Raw genomic sequence first — 21,535 nt, forward strand, 5'->3', positions numbered from 1 at the left:
TCTTTTACCCTCTCAAGCTCCGAGTGCAAAGCTCCCCGCAGTATATCGCAGGGAAATTGTAAAACAAACAGTCAGAAAGGCTGGATGTGTCACAAAGCTTAGTTTAATCTGACAATCAACGTTTAAGGCATCAACGTAAATTAAAAATTTCCACCAGGGTCATATACATTCTCCCATAAAGTAAAATGCGATAAAACAGAGGCCTGGGGGTCCAAACAAGGCTAGTGGTTACTGGTCGTAGCCAGGCTGGCACTGCTGGTGGTGGTGCCAGCAGAGGCAGTAAAGGAAGCAGAAAGGTCAATTTGCACAAATCCATCACAAAGCAATGATGAAGAAAAGGAAAGGAAATTATCTGGAAAACACTGTTCCCTCCCTCCCCCATTCCCACTGGAAAAGGAAAAATGTTAATCTTATTAAAAGAAGAAAAAGTGGAGTTCTCAAGCTCCCAGGATGCTGCTGGTGCACTTTGGAAATTACTGAAGTGCTGTGGAGGCCTGAGTTTATTATTGCTTTATCTCAGTTCGTTCCCAGGCTAAGGCTAATGTGAAATCCAAATTAATTTAAAGCCAGAAGAGCAGATCCAGTAACAGCACCTAAATCCCCATCTGGATGTGGGTGTAAACAAACTCTGTTCGGTGAAATACCTCCCAAGTTTCCTCTCCTGTGCTACGTACACCTTCCAACAAAGAATAGGACAGCTTGTCACTTGGTTTTCCCTTTGCTAAGACTACCCTAAAGGTTTTACCTTGAGTTCAGGTCAGTTCTTTTCTACCGTGGTACACCAACTCCGAAATGCTTTTAGGGAGTCATCAGAGAGAGACACCAAGACTGTCCGTGTTTTAGGACAGCAGAGGTTCTTTAGACTTTGAATTGCATTGCTTGCATTGAGTCCTTTGTAGGGGTCGCGTTAGAAATTCCACATTTATTTCTGATGTGCAACTATCAATAATGCTTTGCCGATCCTCCTGCTGAGGCCTCAGGGAATGAATAGTGGCAGGACTCTCTTTTTCTACGCTATGGCTGCCTGGGCCAGTGATGCCAGCAGCCAATGCTCTGGCACTTCTCTGTCTTCAGGAGGCAGGGTATGGACATGATTAGAAGAGATCAGGCTCTAGCAGCTGCCAGCTGAATAGCTTCACGTTCTGCGAAAGGCGGCTCCCTCGTATGGGGCAACTGTCATCAGACCAAGGGAAACGCAGAATGGAGATTTTATCCTGGCAGCCATCTCCGCATTGTTCTGCAGATCCAGCACAGATGGGGGATTTTTAAAAATTAAATAAAAGGTCCTATTTCTTATTCCCAAAGAGCCCAGATGGACAGCACACAGGCCACCTGGGGGACTCTTTTGCTGTGCCTCCCAGGACAAGACTGAGGATTGTGGCTGAACTTACCAAAAAAACTAAGATTCGGGCATCCCAACTTCCATTGAAATTCAATGAAATTTGGGCAACTAAACTTCATTAGACCCATCTGAAAATCCCAATCTAAGTGTCTGCTCTTTGTCAGTCCTAATCAGTGCAAATGGGAGACTGAGGTTAGGGCTGGATTAAGGTAGGATTTTAAATCCTTCATGAGGTTTCCATCCTCTCCGCAGAGAAACCTGGGCGCTGTGCTCAACTGGATTCCCAGTTATCCGAACATTAAATTCCCCACCTCTCAAATCACACATTTCCGTCACAGTAAGGAGCACGTGGTAAAAACATATTTGCTCTCACTTTAAGTTCTTCAAAGTAGTCCTTTCCTTCTTAGGCCTCTGGCCAAAGTCTCCATTAGCCTGATTTTTGACATACGCTCCTCCCCAGCTACAAATACACAGCAAGCAGTATGTCACTTTGGGCTAAAACAACCCCCCCACACAAGCCATCCACGAAGGGCCCCGGGCAGCAGAACCGTCCACCCACAGTGGGGAAACAACTCCCCCACGCACCGAATCCAAACACCCACCCACTAGGGTCTGCTCACAGCTGGACGAGATCCCTGAAACCTGGCAATGTCACTGTGTCAGGTACTTGAAGGCACGTTTGCGTTGTGTTTGGGGATTTTCAAGAAATCCAGTTGCAAACAAACTGCAGCGGCAGGGCTGAGGGAAAGGACGAGCGGCACTTGATATTTTAACTCTGCTCCTGTCCCCCTCCTCAAGCTTCAAGCCTGACGTGAGCTGGTGATCTAGGCAGACACGTTAACATCCCTGAGTGAAATGGCACCATTAGTGGCCTCTGAGGCTTTGTCCTCAAGCACCATGGCTGGTGTGTCTGTGGCGACTGCTGTAGCGTCTATGGTGGGAAGGGGATTCAAGCCCTGTGACAAGATCTGCTGGATGGTTTTCCTCAAGTTGGGGTGCAGCTGGTTTTGGGTCTGGTAGAAAACTTCTAAGGCAAAGGACTTCAGAGTGCCAGTGCAGAGGTCCTCATACAGTGGAATTGTGTACATCCGAGACCTCTGCAATGAGAATACAATGGGATAACCATGTACATAAAGATGAAGAGATGTGAGCATGCCAACAGCGTGCCCAGATGGTCCTTTGTGACCAAGATGGCAAGCAAGTACTACATCTCTTCAAAAGAAAAGTAAAAAAAAAACAACCCAACTAATCAAACTACTTACCTCACCTCAATATGCAACCTTTATGGATAAGATAACAGGCTTTTTTTTTTGGACTGTCTGTCTAACCTAGTTAATTTTACTATTTGTGGCCAAGAGCTGAACACTCATAGATTTCATAGACATTAGGGCTGAAAGGGACCTCGGAAGATCATCGAGTCCAGCCCCCAGGGGCAGAAGTCAGCTGGGGTCACAGGATCCCAGCAAGATAAACTAAAGGAGCTTGAGAAGCCTCAACCCAGCCTCAAGTGGGCAGGCACACCCAGAACAAAACCAAATCATCGCACACATTTGGTAGTGTTGATGGTCTCTGCCCTGGAGATCCCACACCTGGAGAAACAAGACAAGACTGGGATGCTGGGGACAGAACTGGCTCTGGGGTGAGGAGCCAGAACAGAATAACAGACAATAAGATTTGCCTGCAGGTGATGCTCTGTCCAATCCTTCGTCACAGAAGGAAGGAGCTGAACAGATGATTAGGACAATGCAGAGCTCTCTCATTTCAGCAGGCGATCCAGGAACAGCCCCTTTGTAACACACCTGAGCTACACTTGGCCAGGAAGCAGAAGTTCCAAGGTCTCTTACACGTTGCATGTCTCATGCACGTCTCATCCACCGAGAGGTACAGTGCCTTTTAATCCAGCAGTTAGTACCTGGTTTTCCAAGAAGCATCGGACTTTGTAAAGATCAGGGTAGTAGTCGTTTCGGACTACGATCTGCAGCCAGCGGATCCGGATCTCTGCGTTCATGGAGTCCAGCTGGGAGGAGTAACTTTCCGAAAGCTTTTTGATCACCTCTAAAGAGAGAGAGACATACGCACATACGGAGAAACAGCTTGTTATAAGGAGCTTCTTGCCAGGTTTCAAGGAAATTAGACAATAGTGGACAATAAGTTAGACTTGGGATGGGTGTTACGGTGCTAAGTGAACAGGGCAAGCTAAATAATGTCTTCTGTACCAAGTACATTTGCCTACCACACAAGTGCAGTACTCACCATGGGGCAGTGGTGACCCATCCAGCAATCTGTCCAAGAAAAGCACAGTTTGGAACGTCCTCCATTTTGTGATGTCAACACTGCTGGCGGCAGCAACGGCATCCAGAGGCTCAGTGGTCCAGAGGCTGTAGAGTGTCTCCACTGGTCTGGTCAGACTGGATCCCTGAGATAAGTCTGGCTCAGCTAATGGAGGTCCCGTAGCATTGAGCCAACGTTCAAACTCCAGTCCTGGAACGAGGAGCATCAAAAATGTCGAGCAGGAGTCTCTGCAGCTGGCTTGGCTTTTCGGGACTGCTTCTAGCATAGTTAAGAGAAGTTCTAACAATAGCAAATCAGAGCAACCTATAGTCATAGCAAAATGGCAGGGGGCAAACTCCCAGTATTGAGACCCTACCAGTTTTAGCAGTTACCAGATTAGACTATCACAAAAGTAACGTGATCCTCCCTAACGCTACCCAAAATGAATTCTAATGCTTGTTCACTACGGCAACAAGCACTCAAGAAGTATTTATGAGTCAGAAAGGCAGATGTGGCCTTGTAGATCCAGCTTTCTCTCAGGTACCCCTGTGTGTTTGTGTCCAGCTCTCCCAGTAACTTTGCAACCTCACTTCCGAGAAAGGTTCAAGGTGGGATTAACATGCAAGTAAGCAAGAGGGACAGAGTTTCTGCTCCGTAGAAAGGGAGACAAACGACTGTCCCAGGATTGGGAACGCAGCGGATTTCAAAAAGCACAAACAAAATCAGCAGCCAAGACCAAACCAACCTCCGGATATAGTGCAGAGCTTGACAGACAAATCCATCTGCAGAGTAAACGGCAGACGACACATAACAGAAGATCGGGTCTATGCACAGAGGATATCGGGGAAAACCACCCTCTGCCACATTCTGGTGGGGGAACCCCTTATCTAAACTCTCCATGTATTTTAAGAAAAGATAACATTGCTGTTCTACCCTCTTCCTCTAGACTTGATGATTGACATTATAAGCAGGGTGATAACAGCTTCAATTAGAACTGTTCAAATGTCAAAGATGAGTCAGTAAGGAAATCAACTGTTTTTCCTCCTCAAATCGAAGCACTTTCTCCCACATCCTCTAATCCAAGCCCTCGGCTGTTCGTTCCAATATTATTTGCCTTAAACAGTTGACTAAACCATGTTCTTCCCCACCTTCTTTTCTCTCAACGCACTGCTCTTTCAGCTCTGGGAAAAAATTCAGGAAAGAGTCCAGAAGATCCTGGGCCACAACACTAGTAAATTTGTATTTCTCAATGTAGGCCTGAAATAGAGTGAAAGAATAAGTTATGGTTAAGATTGCAGCATGTGTTTGCTGAAGAATGACTGAGCCCAGTGTGAAAATATAGTGCTGGGAAAGCAAGAGGAGCTATGGGGTAGCTATTAGCAGCCAGTACTAGAAGCTAAACCAAAATGCAAAGTAAAGGGAAGGACCGTCGCGGAGAAGAAATACTGCAGGAACAGAGAGGCTGCCGGTTCAACCCAAATTACCCTAAGGCAAGTGCTCTGATACACTGGCATCTCAAAGAAAGGAGACAAAGGATTTCTGTACGCTTTGCACTAGTGACAATCAGAACACACGCTGGTCACTATGCTATCCACCAAACAGTATGGACTACGGAAGACTTACAGGTGCAGCTATACATACAGGTTTCCCTCGATTTATGCGGGTTCAATTTATGCAAATTTGCTCTTATGCAATGACCTTTTTCATACCTGAAATTCATTATATGCGAGGTAAATTCACTGTTATGTGATCGGCATAGGTGCGCCCCCCTTCCCCCAAGCAGGTAAGTCTGTGAGTTTGTAAGGGGAGGGGAAAGGGCCGTGGGGCTAGGGCCTCACTCACCGCAGCCCCTGCTGCAGTTGCTCTGGGAGCAGCCGATGCCAGTGGCTTGCAGTTGCTGGGCTGCACCGTGCCCCGAACCCCCTGGGGCTCCGCTTCCCCAGGGCACTGTGCCCCGAACCCCTGAGTGTGGCAGAGCCCAGAGGCTGTAAGCAGGTGGCATCCGCTGCTCCCATGGCTGCAGCAGGATGAGAGCAGGCTGGGGCCAGCAGCTGTGCAGGCTCTTCCTGGCCCTCGGGGTGGGATGCAGCAATTGGAGGGGGGCTGCTGCCACCCCAAAATTCACTGTAGCCCCCCCGCAACCTGCCCTCCCAGCACTGCTGCTGAGTGCTGAGAAGAGCCTGGTGCCACCGCCAGCCCCAGCCTGCTCTTGTCCCACTGCAGGCTGCTGCCCACCCCTGCTGCAGCCCTGGAAGCAGCAGACGGTGCCTACTTGCAGCTGCTGGGCTGCGCTGCACCAGGGGGTTCAGGGCTCTGTGCAGCCCAGCAGCTGCAGGCAGCTGGTGTCAGCCGCTCCTAGGGCCACTGCAGCAAGGGCTGCAGCGAGTGGGGGAGAAGCGGAGCAGTGGGGTGAGTAGGGAGAAATGGAGTGAGTGGGGCTGCCACCCACCCCAAGTGCCGCAAAACCCTGGTGCCGCCTTTGGTGCAGCCCCGGGAGTGGCAGACGCTGCCTGTTTGCAGCCACTGGGCTGTGCTGCACCCCTCTCCATGCCCCTTCCCTAACCCCAGCCTCACTCCCTCCCTCCCCACCGTGGGAACGCATCCCTATCTGCTTCATTGTAAACTGGGATTGCTTTATGCAAATTTGATTTATGCGCCATTCCCAGGGAACGTATCTACCGCATAAATCGAGGGAAACCTGTATTGATGGATTACAATGAGAGAAAGATACAGTTGGGGGGGGGGGGGGGGAGAGAGAGAGAGAAAGAAGTGAGGTGTCAACAGTGTGAAAGGTGAGGAAGGAAGAGGTGAGAGAAAGAATAATAAGCTTTGTCAGTTTTTGAAGCAGACACAAGTTTCTACAGTATTTGCCCTGGTGCTCCTAGACACCAAGGCTACCACAGAAAGCATAAAGGTGCCTTGTACAAGGAACGCTGATTGCTGAGTTTGCCAGCCACGTGTGCTCAATGTTCTCCAGGGGAGTGAGGGACCACATAGTGAACATTGAGCACTTGTTCCATTCAGGGGCAAATGCCCCGATTTTAACTTTCACTTACTTTGGGATAGGGCAGACATACAAAACAGCGACCATGCACAATAAATCCCAATCCTTTAATAATAAATTATTTGTTTATCTGTCCATACACCCTGTAGAGACTAAAACCAGATCATTCGGGCAGAAGCTAAACCAGGGCTGTCCAATGGGCAGCCCGGGGGCTACACATGGCCTGCAAGGGGTTAAATTGTGGCCCCCATGTTCCCACCCAGCCACCTCTCCCCTCATCACACTGGTTGCAACAACAGCCAGAGCTGCTGGGCACCTGCTCCGTCCTCTGGTCTCTGCTGCCTGCCCCCATCGGAGAGGGCAACACAGCACAGGAGGCAGACAGTGAAGGTGGGGCCCCATGGGCGCACAATGCAGCACCACGATAAGGGTGGGGACACCACGTGGGCCTGCAGTGCAGTAGGGTGTGCCCACATGGCACAGTGCCCGGGGGGCTGGAGCTTACCCTGGTGCAGCCCACGTGTGGCCCCCACTGGTACGGCTTGCAAGGTATGCAGTCCCTGGATGGTTGGACAGCCCTGAGCTAAGCTACTCTGTGAAACTTCTTCCAATGGCTTGGAGCCCAAAACACAGATAACAAAGATGCACTGCTCCTCAGACGCGCTGTCGATGCAGAAGTCACCAGCAACCTTATCACAGCATTTTAGCTCAGTCAGAGTGAGAAGCATGGCCACATTCACCAGAGAAACCCAAGAGAAGCCTCTCCTAGACTCTACCAGACTTACAGTAGAAAGAGTCCCATTCTCTTGTCTCACACCAGCTGCCTTCCGCCCACCACTTTGCTAGTAACAGTAAAACCTGCCGCAAAAGGAGCTAGAAAGCGGGACAGAAACATCAATACACAATAAGTAGGCATGCAGTCGGTACTAACTCTAAGGAAGGAGTCAAAGTGTTTGGGGTCTCCACAGAGCTGGGACAGGTAGTGAACGAAGCAGTAGCCTTTCTCATAGGTGAAGAGGTTCATCAAATTACTAGGATTCACTCCTGAAAGAAGAAGAAAAAACCAAACAAACCCAAAACAGTATTGCAGGGCACCGTATAGCCTAGAACATTAACTGTGCTAAGCATAACATTCCTATAGCTCAAGCTATTTCACATTTCAGACCAGTCTCTAAGGCTTCCTTCTTAAGGGACAATCCTTTTCTCAGTCCCATATTCAAGAAGCTATCTTCATACTTCCAGAACCACTCTCAGCACAGTCCAAATACTGCTTACTGCATTTTCAGGGACTCCTGATATACTACAGATAGAGGAAGCCGAAAAGCAGTGGAAGTACTACTAAATTTAGACATGCATTTCATTTTGCCCTTAAATTAGATTAGGTTATAAATTGCTTGGTGGTCTGGTGCTTTTATGTCCACCTTCCTCAGTGACACAAAACAGAAAGAAGCACAACGTATCAGATTGTTGACAAAGTTGAGACTGAGCCTCTAACACTGCAGAGCTGAATTAGTATGCAACTTAATGTGTACATATATATATTTGTGTGCATGCATATAGCTACATGCATTACAGATGCGCACACATACACTGCAACCAGCACTGCAGCCTATACTTAAGGTTGCAAAACAAATGGTTTCCATTATAACCACTTGTTTTTCACACATTCAAACTTTCAAAAACATTCAACTTTCAGGACACATTTTCCTGCCTTGTTTCTGCCCACCGGTAAATTTATTTTGGAAACTGAACAAAATCCATTGAACGGTCTGCTTTACAAAAGTTAAACAATACATCCTTTAAGTGAACATAGGGCTGGACCGAAAACTGCCTGAGGACATGCTGGATGTTGGAGACAAGTTATTTGATTTCCTGTATCTTGTTTTCCAAATTAAGGAGACTAAAATGGCGAGTCTAAAGTTAGGCTTTTAAGTCAACATTGCAACACATAAATACAGGGTCAGTTTTTTAACGCAGCACATCCAAGACCAACAGTACCTGGCTCCAGCTTCACCTGAAGCTTGCTGACGGGGTTGTCTTCTCCAAGGAGCTTCATCTGTCTGTGGAGGGCGTCAAGACGGAAGGCAGTTTCCAAGCAGGTGAAGGCAGCACCTAGTCCAGAGAGACCGCAAGACAATAAGTGCAATCTGCTTTTGAGAGGATATCTATATAAATGGTATGGACACAAGCCCGAGACTTCTGAAGATGTGACGGGCAGAAGGCCAGCAGGAGAAATGTCCAGGAGGATCATTCCTGCGTTTCCTAAACCTGGCTGGCCCATCAGACAGAACGAAAAGGAACTGATCAAGCGGGAAACGTCAGAGAAGGGCACCCAGACAATCCAGGGAACACGCAGATGCTACTAGAAGTGTGTTGCTAGTACAGTAGTGGGCAGCACCTCTATCATAGTTCAGGGCTGTCCAACTGTAACAGGGAATCCCAACCCTGTTAACTACATACAGAGGAGGAGCAGGAGAGGAGAGCGAAGTCCTCAGGAAAGCCGGACTTTCACAGCTCACGGGGGCAGACCAGACGGCTGCAGCAGACAGACCCAACAGAGACTCGAGCGTGGGGCCTGGGACTACCAAGAAGCCGGGGAGGGCTGCGCATTAGGCCGAGCGGGAACAGCTGAGCCCATCATTGAAGACAGCGGTCATGTCACCAGAAGCAGCTGGACTTGGCCACATATAAGTCCAGTCTCTGATCTGGGATAGCAGTTCAATCAAAGGAGCAGACAACAGCTGGCTGCCAGTGAAAAGGAGGTACCCTGGGGACTTGGGGAGACTTAAAGCAGGTCTTTATGATGAGGATAGTTGTAGGAGATTGTAGCTGAGTTACAAGATGGTTAACCCTTTGGATTTTAGTTTTCCCCTATGTATTTAAGTTTAATAGCAAAAAATCGTGTGTGGCTGTAGGGGAGGCCTGGAGGCCAGGGAGCGGAGTGCCAGGAGTGCTCTCTGCTTGGGAGACCAGCTTTGATCAAAGACGCATGGGGCTGGGCTACAAGGAACCCAGAGCAGCGGACTTGGGTTGAGGGAGCTCAGCTAGATAAAAAGGGCCAAAGCTGAGAAGGCTGACGCCCGGACAAGGGTTTGGCCCCAAGGGGCTCAGTCTCAATTTGGAACCAAGAGATCCTCTACAAGGGACAAAATTGCCTATAAAGGCAGAAGTTAAAGGGCAATGTCAAGCACAAGATATCCTCTCAACTCTTCATACACACTAAATTACTTGCAACCACCTGGAAAAGACCCCTGTGCATCATTACACAGCAGCATTTAAACAACTGAACAAAAGATTACCATGAAACTCAAATGATGCTGATAATTATTATGCCCTTGTGTAAATAAGTCTGGGGTGTTATTCTAGCCATGGCGGTCCAAGAAATGTCATGGAACAAAGCTTTTTTGTGATATCTTTTATTGGACCACCTGTATAGTTGGGAGAGCTGTTGGACAAGCCTTCAGGCATCAGGTGCCCATCCTCTATTCTTATACAAATTGATAGAAATCACTTCTTGTTATCATCCTATCTCATAAAACCGAGATAGAAGAGCTCCATCTTTGAGGAAGGGAGAACAAGAGTGTTTTAGAGACATGCCAAGATTTCTGGGCAAGACTAAATCGATTGAGACCACATACAGAGGAAATGCAAAGGGAGACATAATGCAAGCAGACTGACTAATGAGTGGGAGACAGAAGACAAACTCTATGCACCCATCTACTCTTTCTCTAGGAGAACAGACAAGAAAAAGCCAATGAAATTGAAAAGCAACAAATTTTCACTTTTTTTTTTTTTTAAAAGACATAGCACATAACTAACAAGAAATTCACTATCAGAGGCCAAGATTTTGGCAGAATTAAAAATATATTTCCAGCTACAGGCATGCATACATTTCACCGAATACATTAAGGGACACACGCCCTCAGGCTTCCCAGCATTAGCTAGCCATTTGGTGAGATATGGAAAAATATTCTGCAGATTGCTTTGTAAGTAATTTCTATAACACTTTTTTTTTTTTTTTTTTTTTTTTTTTTTACCTCTGACGCACTTGGTCAGATACTGAAATGATGAGCCACCGGCCCAATTCAATACAGTAATGCCTACGCTTCTACAGCTTGTAAACTCCTTGGGCTGTCCAGGTGTAGTGCGCTACAGTAACTTCTATACTGGATATGCCTTCAATGCAAAGCAAAACAGATTCACAGTTGAGTGTGCTACGCTCACAGCCCACAGTGGAAAGAATGTCAGCTTTTATGACATGAAGGTGCTCCCAACGCTAATATTTTTTACTGGCAATATGAAATCTCACCTTAATCTCTTGGGGCTACAAGAGTCAAAAATTTGCTAAAAGCCTCCTTCATCCTATTCCACTTACAGCTTTAGACTCCCTGAGCCGCCCTCCTACAGGTAGGTAGAAACACAGGGTAAGTTAGACACATCAAAAGAAAAAGAGCCGCAGCTATACCATAGGTCTCGGTGGTGATCCGTCGCTGTGCATACGTGGCCAGCCCCTCACTTAACCACATCTCCTCCCACGTGGCGTTCGTGACTGCATTGCCAAACCAGCTGTGGGCAACCTCATGGATGACATCGATAATGAGGAATTCATCACTCTCCAGAATGGAAGAAATGATGAAGGTCAGGCATGGGTTCTCCATGGCGACAATGGGGAAGGACGGAGGAAGAAAAACAATATCATACCTGGAATTAGGGAAGGGTGAAAGAGAAGAATGAAAAGCCAAACAGATTTAATTCATTCACCTAAAAGCTCCACAAGAGGATTTTTTTTTTTTTTTGAAAGAAAGGTATTCTGAAGAGTTTCAAGATTTTACTTGCTATATTTACTCTTTGTAGAATTCCCTCTTTGTAATATTCTTTATTTCCATCATGGATGATCTAACTAAAACATGAGTCATTTCCTATCCCACAGAAAGCTGGGAAAGTTGAAACACAGGCATTTCCAACTCCAAGCAACAGAAATGAGTACTGGCAAATGCAGTGGAAATGCTTACTACCCTGCTAACTTATTGCCCACAATATGCCCCAGAATAACTGTGTTTTTAAAAGACAAAATGAAGCAGAAAAGATCTTTCCTTGTAGTAAGCGACTGAGCGGCAGCACTAGAGAGCCATGCCTGCTCGCTGTTCTGCTCCCTGTAGATCGTGTGCCAATTTTATATTTGCCCAGTATGCTGCATTACCCGCTTTTACCATATTTCTTGCATACAATGCACAACTCAATTTTCAGCAACTGGTTTCTGGAAAAAAGGTGTGAGGTGTATGCAGGCAAACATGGTATTTATTTTCAATGAATTGCACAGGCTACACACATCTGGATGAAGATTATACAGCAAAGCAGTTTAAGCAGTGCAGCATGGTGTGTGAAACAAAATGAGATGGCAAAAATTGGAAAAGTTATTTCTCAGCTTAGTGGTGGATTCAGAGTCTTCTGGGAAATAGAGTGTGAACAATTATACTGATTACCTGCTGGGCATATCTGTAATTATACTGGCCACTTGTTATGAAAAACTACCAGGAGATTCTACCATTCAGAAGAACTGGTTAAGGCAAGGCAGAATCTAGTTAGTCCAGACTGTGTGTCACTTTCTGGAGGGCAATCAGCCTTGCCCTTGTTCTGGATCCTTCAGCTTTCACTGAAGGTTGAATCCAGTTAGTTGATCTTTACTTCTCATTTGAATGTTTGGTGTTATTTTATTAAGTATTACGTGAGGTCTGCACAATATGTACTTTTAAACATACTGAGTAGATAACATGATATTGAACTCTCTGCTTTCAGTGCATGCTGCATTGTGTTTACATCACTGAATAATGCTGTAAGGTTGACATTTCCTTTTGGAAAATTAGAAGCTTCTTTTATACTTTGTTTGACCCTTGCCCTTGACCACTACCAAACGGACGTCCACTTTGGAACTCAAGACTCTCCAGCCAGCTACCAATCCCCGTCACACCTACTCTGGAGATGTACAACAAGTCTACCAGATACCGTGACCTTAATGGAAGAACTGTGTCCATTTTCTACATTGCTTTGACCGTATCAGGTGTATCCAGAAGAATTCCATTAAACTCACCTTCCCCATATATAGGGGCCATATAGGCTTTCTGCAGCACTCAGCCAGCGCTCCACCATACCAGACAGCTTGCTGATGGCTGCTGGCAGCAGGCAAGGTTCTGCCCACACTCTGCTCCTATCAGAGAAGAGAAAAGTTAGAGCTAATAACTAAATGAACAGATGTAATTCCCTCTCAAAAAGAGAAGATCTCTATCTTCCTACCACGCTGCTGTTTCTGCGATAAGGTCTCAAGTCGGGGTAAGGGCTCTGTTGTGCAAGGCACTCTATGGAGTCACATAGATTTCACAATTTAAGAAAGAGACAATAAACAGAGTAACAAAAACATACGTCTAAAGCGAAACCCAGCTCTTCCAGCGCGGTTCTGTGCAATTTGGTCTAGCCAGGCAGAGCTCTTACACTGTGAAGGATCACAGTTATTCAGTCTGAGATCGCAGCATGATCTGTTCTGTTAACCTTGATGCAAGCTACTGTCTAAGTTCCCTGCCAGTCCCTCATACAGATATATCAGGATAAAGAAGCAGCAACTGACTGCCAATCTCACCTGGGACCTATGTCTGCAGGTATAAGGTCCCCCGCCACCAAAGCCACCAGATAGGCAGGAACTGGGTACTCCATGTAAAACTGGTATACACCCTCCTGTTCCGAGTAGGTACTTTGGGTGGCACTCATCAACACCTGGATACCGGCAGGAGCCTGAAACACCAACACATATATGCTTAAACTGGCTCAGGCTAAGACAACTGGAGATTGAGAGGTCAGAGGATAGAATTTGATGATCGAGAAAAGTTACATATAAAGTTTGGATTTTTTTTTTTTTAATCTCTGGCTCAGCTCTCTGCGAAGTGGTTATACTGGAATATATTACCTAATGGTAGTAAAGACTGAATACACAATCATGCTTATTTCAGATGTATGCTTATTCCAGACTGAGTGGATCCAGCTACCCAGGGGATCACATTATTTGGTACTGCCTTTACAAAACTATTTGCTCCACTTTCAAGAACAGTTATGAAAATAATTGAGAGTATGACCCTCAAAAACCACAACTGAAAGCATCTGGTCAAATCCACCCTCTCCTAATATCCACGTCTGAATTGTTCATTCAACATGGAGACTACTGGAATAAAAAGCTGGAGGGGACGCAGAATTGCTTCAAGGTGGCTTCTCTGGGTCTCTTCAGAAGACCCAAAATCCCAAATCTGCAACCAGATGACTTTTACTTTGCTAAAAACAGCAGAGTGCTCCAAAAATTGTTCGTACCACAAAATTACCTACCTTGACAGTAGCTGAATAGGTGCATTTCACTGCTGGCGTGTCAAAGCATGGAAAGAAGGACCGGTTACACACCGAGTGGCCCTGGGTGAAGACAAATGGCTTGGCATTGCCATAAGTTAGCTCCGGATCCAGCCACCAGATCTGTTGGAACATGGAAAAGAGACAAAAATCTAAATCAGGGGCCAGGGAAGGAAGCATCAAAAATAAAATGTGATATTAAGAGATGCAATAAAGAACCAGAGAGTCAGTAATCCTCCTCTCTCAACCCTGGCATAATGCAATTTCCATTTCACGGCTTCTTTTCCTGGCTGTGTGTTTACCATGAGCACCCCAAACAGGATCATTTTCTTTGACCATCTAGGCTCACACTGCAGAGCTCTGCACAGATTGATGCGCTTGGTGAATACTGGTGAACTCATCTCCCAAACCTTCATTTTTAATTTTAATAAAAGTGAGTGGATGACAAGTCAGTACGGCAAGCTTCAAAACGCGGATTTACAACACCGAGGATCACCATCTCTGGTTCCTAACACAATGCTAGCATACTGCTGAAATGCAGACACCAGAGGGAGGGAGAAGGGCAGCACTCGAACAATCTTGGGTTGAGATCAAACCTCAACCCAAGTTCCTCTTTACTAAAAGTGGGGCTGAGGGTCGTACCTACCAGGCTTCCTCAATTACTGATGCTTAGGCATGGCCTTCTTTTCTTTTTTTCCCTGCCTTTGCCACTCTGTAGCTTTTCCTCTATGCCTGGAACAAGCATCAGGGGCAATTCCTACATGGATTTGCAGCCATCTGCTGGGGGTTTACACCCGCCATGCACTGTGGGGTAGCTGCTGCGTTCCCTTCTGCAGTCGTCTCCGTTTCAGCAGCTACTGAATAATTTACATTAAGGAACTGGCAGCAGCAGCCCCACTGCTTAAGCTGGAGGGCTGCATCCTCTTCAAATGTTGACGCTCGCCCCCCAAAGAAAAAGAGATTGGAAGCCAAACTGTATAAAGGTCTGCTCCTCAGTGACTTATTGACACAGCTCCTCTTGCAACTCTCTTGGTGCTCCTTTCGCAGAAAAGGTCAGACCTTCAAAAACGTGATTTATTTAGTTGGCCTTGCTGAAGAGCCGTGTCCTTCAGGAGCTCATTCCTTTTGCTTCTTTGAGGGGCAGATGGGATCAGTTGTGAAAATACAGAGATTACTGCAGATTACATAGGAGGAGGAAGACATGCCCCATTCTGCAGCAGGCAGGGAGGGGGGTAACTAAGGATTTATTAGCATGGACATACCAAGAGGAAGCGCTCTCCTTCCGGCACAGGAAAGAGAGAGAATCAGGAAGCCAAGCAGGACTGAGAAGCTGGCTCTTATTTATGAGCCATCTCATAAAATATGCATGTTTTCAAGCAAACCAGCCACAATAAGACTTCTGGACCAGGCTGAACAAAGCCTCAGGGCCAATCCTCCTGCCCTTGGGACAAGTTGGAAAAGTTTTATTCACGGACTATGAAGCATCTGTCCCTTTCCTAATACCTTTGGCTATGGCACAGGCCACAACCATACAGAGCTGTTTCCATATGTACATGCAACAACGATGAAAGCTCCCCTGAAATACTTATAAATAGACTTGCTGCTGAGTCCAGGCCGTGCTTGGGAACAGCACCAGAGGCAGGGAGATGGAGTAAGAAGAGCGTGCAGAAGTGGCAGTCCAGACAGGAGTGCGGAGAGCGGGGCATGGACTGGAGACAAAGCGGGTAGGGGGAGGCCTGAGGCCAAAATGACTCGTTTCAGAGTGGGACCAGTCTGGGAGCGGCAGGAGGAAGGGTGAGGAAGGGGAAAGATGAAAGCAGACACGGCGAGAGGTGAGGAATACGGTACCATCTGCTCCTCAGTGCCACGATCCTTCACCCCTCCAACAAACTTGCACCGCTCGCTCAACCTTGCACTTGCCCCCTCTGACTTGTACAAATATGGGCAGAAATAAAACAGGAACAAGGTCCCTTTTCCTCTCCAAGGAATCCACCCCGGATGCTCTGTAACAATAAAAGACTTCAACATTATTCCACATGAGTTGCAACACAGTTAATAGTTACAGATATAAACTTGCAACATCTCTGAGTCACCTAAGCCAAAAACACCTTGCTACAACCAACACGCACAGGTCGCTCCAATTCTTTTCAGAAACATCTTTCCTGCTCCATCAGCACATCCGACCAGGCTCCCCAGCGCTACCAGGGTGGCTCACGCATCCTCTCAAGCAGCCTCCCTCCCGTGAACACATCACCCGTGCTCCTCTCCTCCCTGCCACCCACAAAGTGAGCGGCTCCCATGAGATACCTCCATGCACCTCGCCTCCCCTACCCCAGGGAAAGTACAGGGAGTGGCAGCTTTGCCCCACTCCGCCAAGTGAAAGACAGAGGGCTTCCGATCGCCTGGTGCTGCAAGAGAAGTACAGGAACGGATGATGCATCTCAAGCAGCAGGCGCAGAGCATCACTATTTACTAAACCAGGTCTGTCTTTGTGCTGATTTGACGCGTGCCAGAGTCGGACAGCTGAGCTTTTTGCGGTTTTGAAGCCCACTGTCGACACCGTTTTGATTTTCTGTCAAGCTGCAGAGAATAAAGCCAGCCCCCCACTTCCCCCCGCAGGGCTGGCTTTCAGCCGAACAACGTGCCGTGGACAGCTCCGTCAGATAAGGATCTCAGACGGACGGGAGGAAATTCATGGATGATTTGGGAAAGTGAGACGCATCTGGGGAGTAGGGAAGACTTAGGGGGCACTAAGATAACATCACTAGTGGGAACGATACAAAGGTCTCCTGCTGTCTGAGCACCGCGGACCTTGATTATAACACAAGGACGAGGGAATTCTGACAGTTTTTATAACCTCAAATGCCAACACCAGCTTATCCCATTGTCATAGAAAGAAAACAGTAGTGGCAACAACACATTCATGGCCAAGTCAGAGGCGCGGCACCGCTGGGGACTTGAAACACGGACAGAATTCACTCTCACGGACAGCAAAGAAAAGCCTGCTACAAAAAAACCATTTGTCGGATTGGAAGGCTAACGGGGTCGGCTTACCCTCACTTCAAGATGCTCCGCTTCTGTATTCAGCCTGCACACCACTAGAGTAATGCTGGGCTTAATGCAGGTTTGCTCTCAAAGCGCAAAGGTGGCACACGACACTGCTCAGCAGGGAACGGGGATAGTCTGTGCAAGGCAGATTTAATCTCCCAGCTGTCTCTCAATGTCCACTGGCCACAAAAAAAAAAGAAAAAGAAAAAGAAAAACTTGCTCCTGCCAGGTCTGCATGAGGAATAATGGACAGCTGCACAAGAAATCCAGACTGCTCGAGCCAAGCAGATAAATGGAACAGGATTCCAATTTATTCCATACCAACTTCTATTCTCTCTACCTCTCGTACTGCTGACACCTCTGGTGGCTCGAAATATTTGATAGCCAAGGGGCCCAAAAAACCCATCACAAGAAAGGTTTTGCAAAGACTGAAAAGACCCAGGGAAGCACATCTCAAGAGCTACGATTTATGCAGCCAGTAAAGAGAAGAACAATTTAAAGAATTTACCCATTTGTTGAAACAGAGGAGGAGCAAAAATAAATCAGTCCTCCTTATTTCCATGAACATCATTCATTTATGAATTAGGAGTTAGGCGCGAGGCTGAAATAGGACTGTGGAAAATGTCACCAAGAGGCAGTCCAGATCCTCTGCAGTCTTTTTGGCTCCAGAGAAATATCATCGATCGCATAGGCTAAGACAGGGCAGGACTGAACCGGAGTGAACGGAGGGTGCAGTTTTGTTCGTAGAATAGTTACAAAGGAAATCTGCTGCCCTGGCTTGCTTCCCTCTCGGACCCCCAGGCGTCTGCTCCTATTTCTCGGCATCGTTGCGAACGCCTGGAGAAGCAGGTGCTGCCGCAGCATTATTCGTATGACACTACTTTGTGTAGCCCTGTTCCAGCAGAAAGCGCCAGTGCCAAGGGCACCAAAAAGACTTTGAAAGCAAAGCCCGGGATGAAGTGTGGCTTGTTCACTCTGTCCAGCAAACACCAGCACAGGAACAGGAAAATGGAATCAGGACCCGGCTGTGCTCGAGACCATTTCCCTATCCACGAGCCACTAAACTGCTGCCCCATAACACAAAGTATGACCACCAAAGAGCACAACTAAAACCTCATTCAAGGCGACTGGATTCTAGAGTGAGCTGCTGGGGGAAGTCAGATCAAGATGTGAATTAACTTTTTTTGCCAACTGCAAATCTTAAGCATTTAGCAAAACGTTCCCAAGAAAAGAAGGGCAAAACCAAGCTGGTTTCTTCTTACATCTTCGGCAGAACCAAGACCAGAATCTTCTTTGAGATCCACTGCAGACCACAGGGAGCAGATGCACCTTTCTGTGCCTAGCAACTCCCCTGGTTCAGAAAAACACGAAACAGGAAGCGCAGAGGGGCGATAGCCTGCACTGTCTCATTTTGGCACTTTTGCTACAAAAGCCAATTTTACTTTCTCTTCTCATGGCAGCGCTGCGCTATGGAGAACAGCACCTTTACAACCAAAGGAAACAGGACTTTCAGTTGCAAACATGACAAACTTTATTCTGGTTCAGTCCAATCTGAAATGGCTAAATGACTTTAGACCACTAAGGACTCCTGCAGAGTTACAATCCAAGATCAAGTGTAGATCGAAAGACTCTAGTAAAATTACTGCTACCCGGAAATCTGTCCCTCCCCCCGCAGTGTGTTTCATTTACTGCAATAAACTGATCTGTCCAGTTTTTGTTCTCCTTAGGGAATCTCCGTGAACATAAAATCATTTTAGTAATTAAAACAGCTGCACATGCCAGTCTCATTGATTTTGTGATCGATGATTTTGTGTGTACGATCCAGCGTATTGTCCTAAATCAACAAGGTAAGATAGACAGTTACGTCGCATCAAATACAACGGCAGCCTCAACACTGTCATTCTCGCAGCATATTTTTAGAAATTGCATATTCTTCTATGTTGCAAATATGACCCAAGTCAGCAAAACACCTTTGCATAACTCTTAGCATCACAAGGAGGTAGATGCTGAACTTCACAGCCACACCGAGTAAAGTGTTAATTAATTAAATGAATGGCTTATTTTGGTTCTCCTAACTCCCCAACAGTTCAAGATCACTTGGATACTATCTGCAAGGCCAGGGTCTGGGCGACACGAAAATGGGATTGACAATGAGCCGGAGAATTTCTAAAATACCTCAATGATGCACAAGTTTGCTCGTCCCTGCAGATTAACCTCCCTTCTGGGATGCGTGTGCTGAGCTCCCTGGTTACAATCCATTAGAGCTTTCTCTAAACAACATACGCTCCCAATAGGATGTATTCACCATTCTTTCCCCAAAGCCATATACATTATTTAGTAGCCACGGTGTGCGTTTAGCTGTACATTTCTATTCATGCCTGAATTGGATGTTAATGTAAGCATCTCACATGGAGCTCCTGGCCACAGTGCAGCAGGCTGGCTACACAAAGCACACTTCATGCAAACGTTTAGCAAAGTCCACAACAACGGCTGCTTTCTAGCAGATGTCTGCCCTGCGTTCGGGATGGAGAAAAGGGATTTTCAACTCCGATTGTACGCTACCAACCAATGACCACGTTCAATGTAAGGACTTGGAAATGCTGAGCTGCTCATTGCCACAGTATCCGTGGACGAGGCATCAAGTTTTGAAGATGAAAAACAAGAGACAAAGCGCTTAAGTCGGTGCACACATGGCTAAAAACCATCACAGATGCTGGTTTCAGAGCAAGGCTCATCATCACCCAGTATCACATCATGAGCTACTTCCTCACCGAGCGCACAGAAATGTCACGCGCTGAGACGCCGCTGAGCAAGTCTATCAGGAGCACACCGAGTAGGAAGGGGAAAGCTGCTATTTGCCTGCAAGCTGTCTGGCAATCAGAGAGAGAAAAAAAAGAGAAGAAAGTAGCAGAAAATGCTGAGTTAATGCAGTCTTGAACACTGATCCACACACGGACTGACCGAACGGAGAGTGTATCGGTATGGGCCAAAAGCACTGAAAAAACCCAGCAACACACAATGAAAATAAAGAGCCTTATGACTTTGCACTGGGTGGCCCTGCTCTTGCTCCGATTACTTCCCTCCTGTGGTCACTTTTCCCTGGGTCAGCCCCTCTCATCATAGATGGTGAGCTCCTCAGACTGGCCTGACTGCCACGTGATGGGGACATGGGCCTTTGCCCCACACTGCAACAGTTAGCCCCACTGTTAATAGAGGGGGCTACTGGATACAAATAAAAGACAAAACAGGGATGAGAGTGAAGGTTAAAAATGAGTGCACCGAGGAGGGACGCCAAGCAGAGCACACCAGACAGCGCTCACAGGCCCTCCAACAAGGAGGCGGTGGACACTGCCCAGTGAAACCCTGCCTGGAGGTGTGGACGGGTGAGGGACAGGACAGTGGCCCCGCCATCCCCGCGGGTCGTCCCTGCCAGTCTCTCCTTCCCGGTGAGACAGATCGCCACTTTGGTTAGTGCCAGGAGAAGGCTGCCCAGGAGGTCCCGGGACTTGGTGGGGCCTTGGATGGGGGGTGTGGAAATAAAGAGGTACAGGGGAACAGCTCTTCAGACGGGAGGCCACGTGCGGTGCACCTAAAGAGTTACCCATGCTCCTGTGACAATCTCTGGATGCTGAAAAAGAAAGAGGGGCCTGTCCAGCAGGAGCTTCCCTCCCTGCCTGCCATGTAACCCACCCACACGTCCACGCCGACCACAGAACCAGAACCCAGATGCCCTCTTCCACCCCCTCAGCAAGTCTAGGGGAGCAAAGAAAAACACCTCCAGCGAACAGCCACCAACCTCGTCCCTGAGGGCCCAGTTCAGCGCAACCTGGCAAGAGGAACCCAGGCCCGGCTCCCACCAACTCCCTGCAGCACGGGGGCCTGCAGCCACCTGCCCGCACGGGCCAGGACCCGGCTGGGCAACACAGAGCCACCCGCCAACACGTGCCACGAAGCCACCCGCCAACACGTGCCAGGACCCGGGTGGGGGACACAGAGCCACCCGCCAACACGTGCCACGAAGCCACCCGCCAACACGTGCCAGGACCCGGGTGGGGGACACAGAGCCACCCGCCAACACGTGCCATGAAGCAGTCCAACACATGCCAGGACCCCAGTAGGGGACATGGAGCCACCTGCCAACATGTGCCAGGACCTGAGACGGGGGATACGAAGCCACCCATCAATATGTCCCAGGACCACAGTGGTGGACATGAAGCCACCCACCAACACGTGCCAGGAGTGGGAACAGGGGACATGAAACTAACCGCCTGCACGTGCCAGGACTGAGTATGGGGGACACAAAGCCGCCCACCAACACGTGCCAGGCCCCGGGTGGGGGACACAGAGCCCCCCGCCAACACGTGCCACGAAGCCGCCTGCCCGCCCGTGCCAGGCCCCAGGTGGGGGACATGAAGCCACGCGCCCGCACTGCCAGGGTCAGGGGCACCCTCCCCGCCGCCCACACGTGCGAGGAGCCGGGCGGGGCA

The 21,535-nt window shown here is 47.9% G+C and overlaps 1 protein-coding gene across 4 annotated transcripts in view; it reads right to left on the reverse strand.

The window, feature by feature from the left end:
- Positions 1–85: 85 nt before the first annotated feature.
- RNPEPL1 (arginyl aminopeptidase like 1) overlaps positions 86–21,535 on the reverse strand; it is a 22,359-nt gene continuing 909 nt past the window's right edge. Inside the window, exons 1-11 of one of the 4 annotated variants that reach the window (XM_025195941.1) lie at positions 15,849–16,264; positions 13,983–14,123; positions 13,249–13,400; positions 12,706–12,822; positions 11,083–11,318; positions 8,616–8,729; positions 7,549–7,661; positions 4,762–4,870; positions 3,596–3,823; positions 3,255–3,397; positions 86–2,439 (exon numbers count right to left, since the gene is read on the reverse strand). In XM_025195941.1, the coding sequence (XP_025051726.1) occupies positions 2,167–2,439; positions 3,255–3,397; positions 3,596–3,823; positions 4,762–4,870; positions 7,549–7,661; positions 8,616–8,729; positions 11,083–11,318; positions 12,706–12,822; positions 13,249–13,400; positions 13,983–14,123; positions 15,849–16,028 (1,806 nt within the window). In that variant the 5' untranslated portion in view covers positions 16,029–16,264 and the 3' untranslated portion in view covers positions 86–2,166. Of the gene's footprint in view, positions 2,440–3,254; positions 3,398–3,595; positions 3,893–4,761; positions 4,871–7,548; positions 7,662–8,615; positions 8,730–11,082; positions 11,319–12,705; positions 12,823–13,248; positions 13,401–13,982; positions 14,136–15,848; positions 16,265–21,535 lie in introns of those variants that run through there. The other 3 variants (XM_025195940.1, XM_025195943.1, XM_025195942.1) reach the window with 3 other exon arrangements.

The sequence above is a fragment of the Alligator sinensis genome, unplaced genomic scaffold, assembly GCF_000455745.1.
Source record: "Alligator sinensis unplaced genomic scaffold, ASM45574v1 scaffold301_2, whole genome shotgun sequence".
In the NCBI taxonomy this organism is placed as follows: domain Eukaryota; kingdom Metazoa; phylum Chordata; order Crocodylia; family Alligatoridae; genus Alligator; species Alligator sinensis.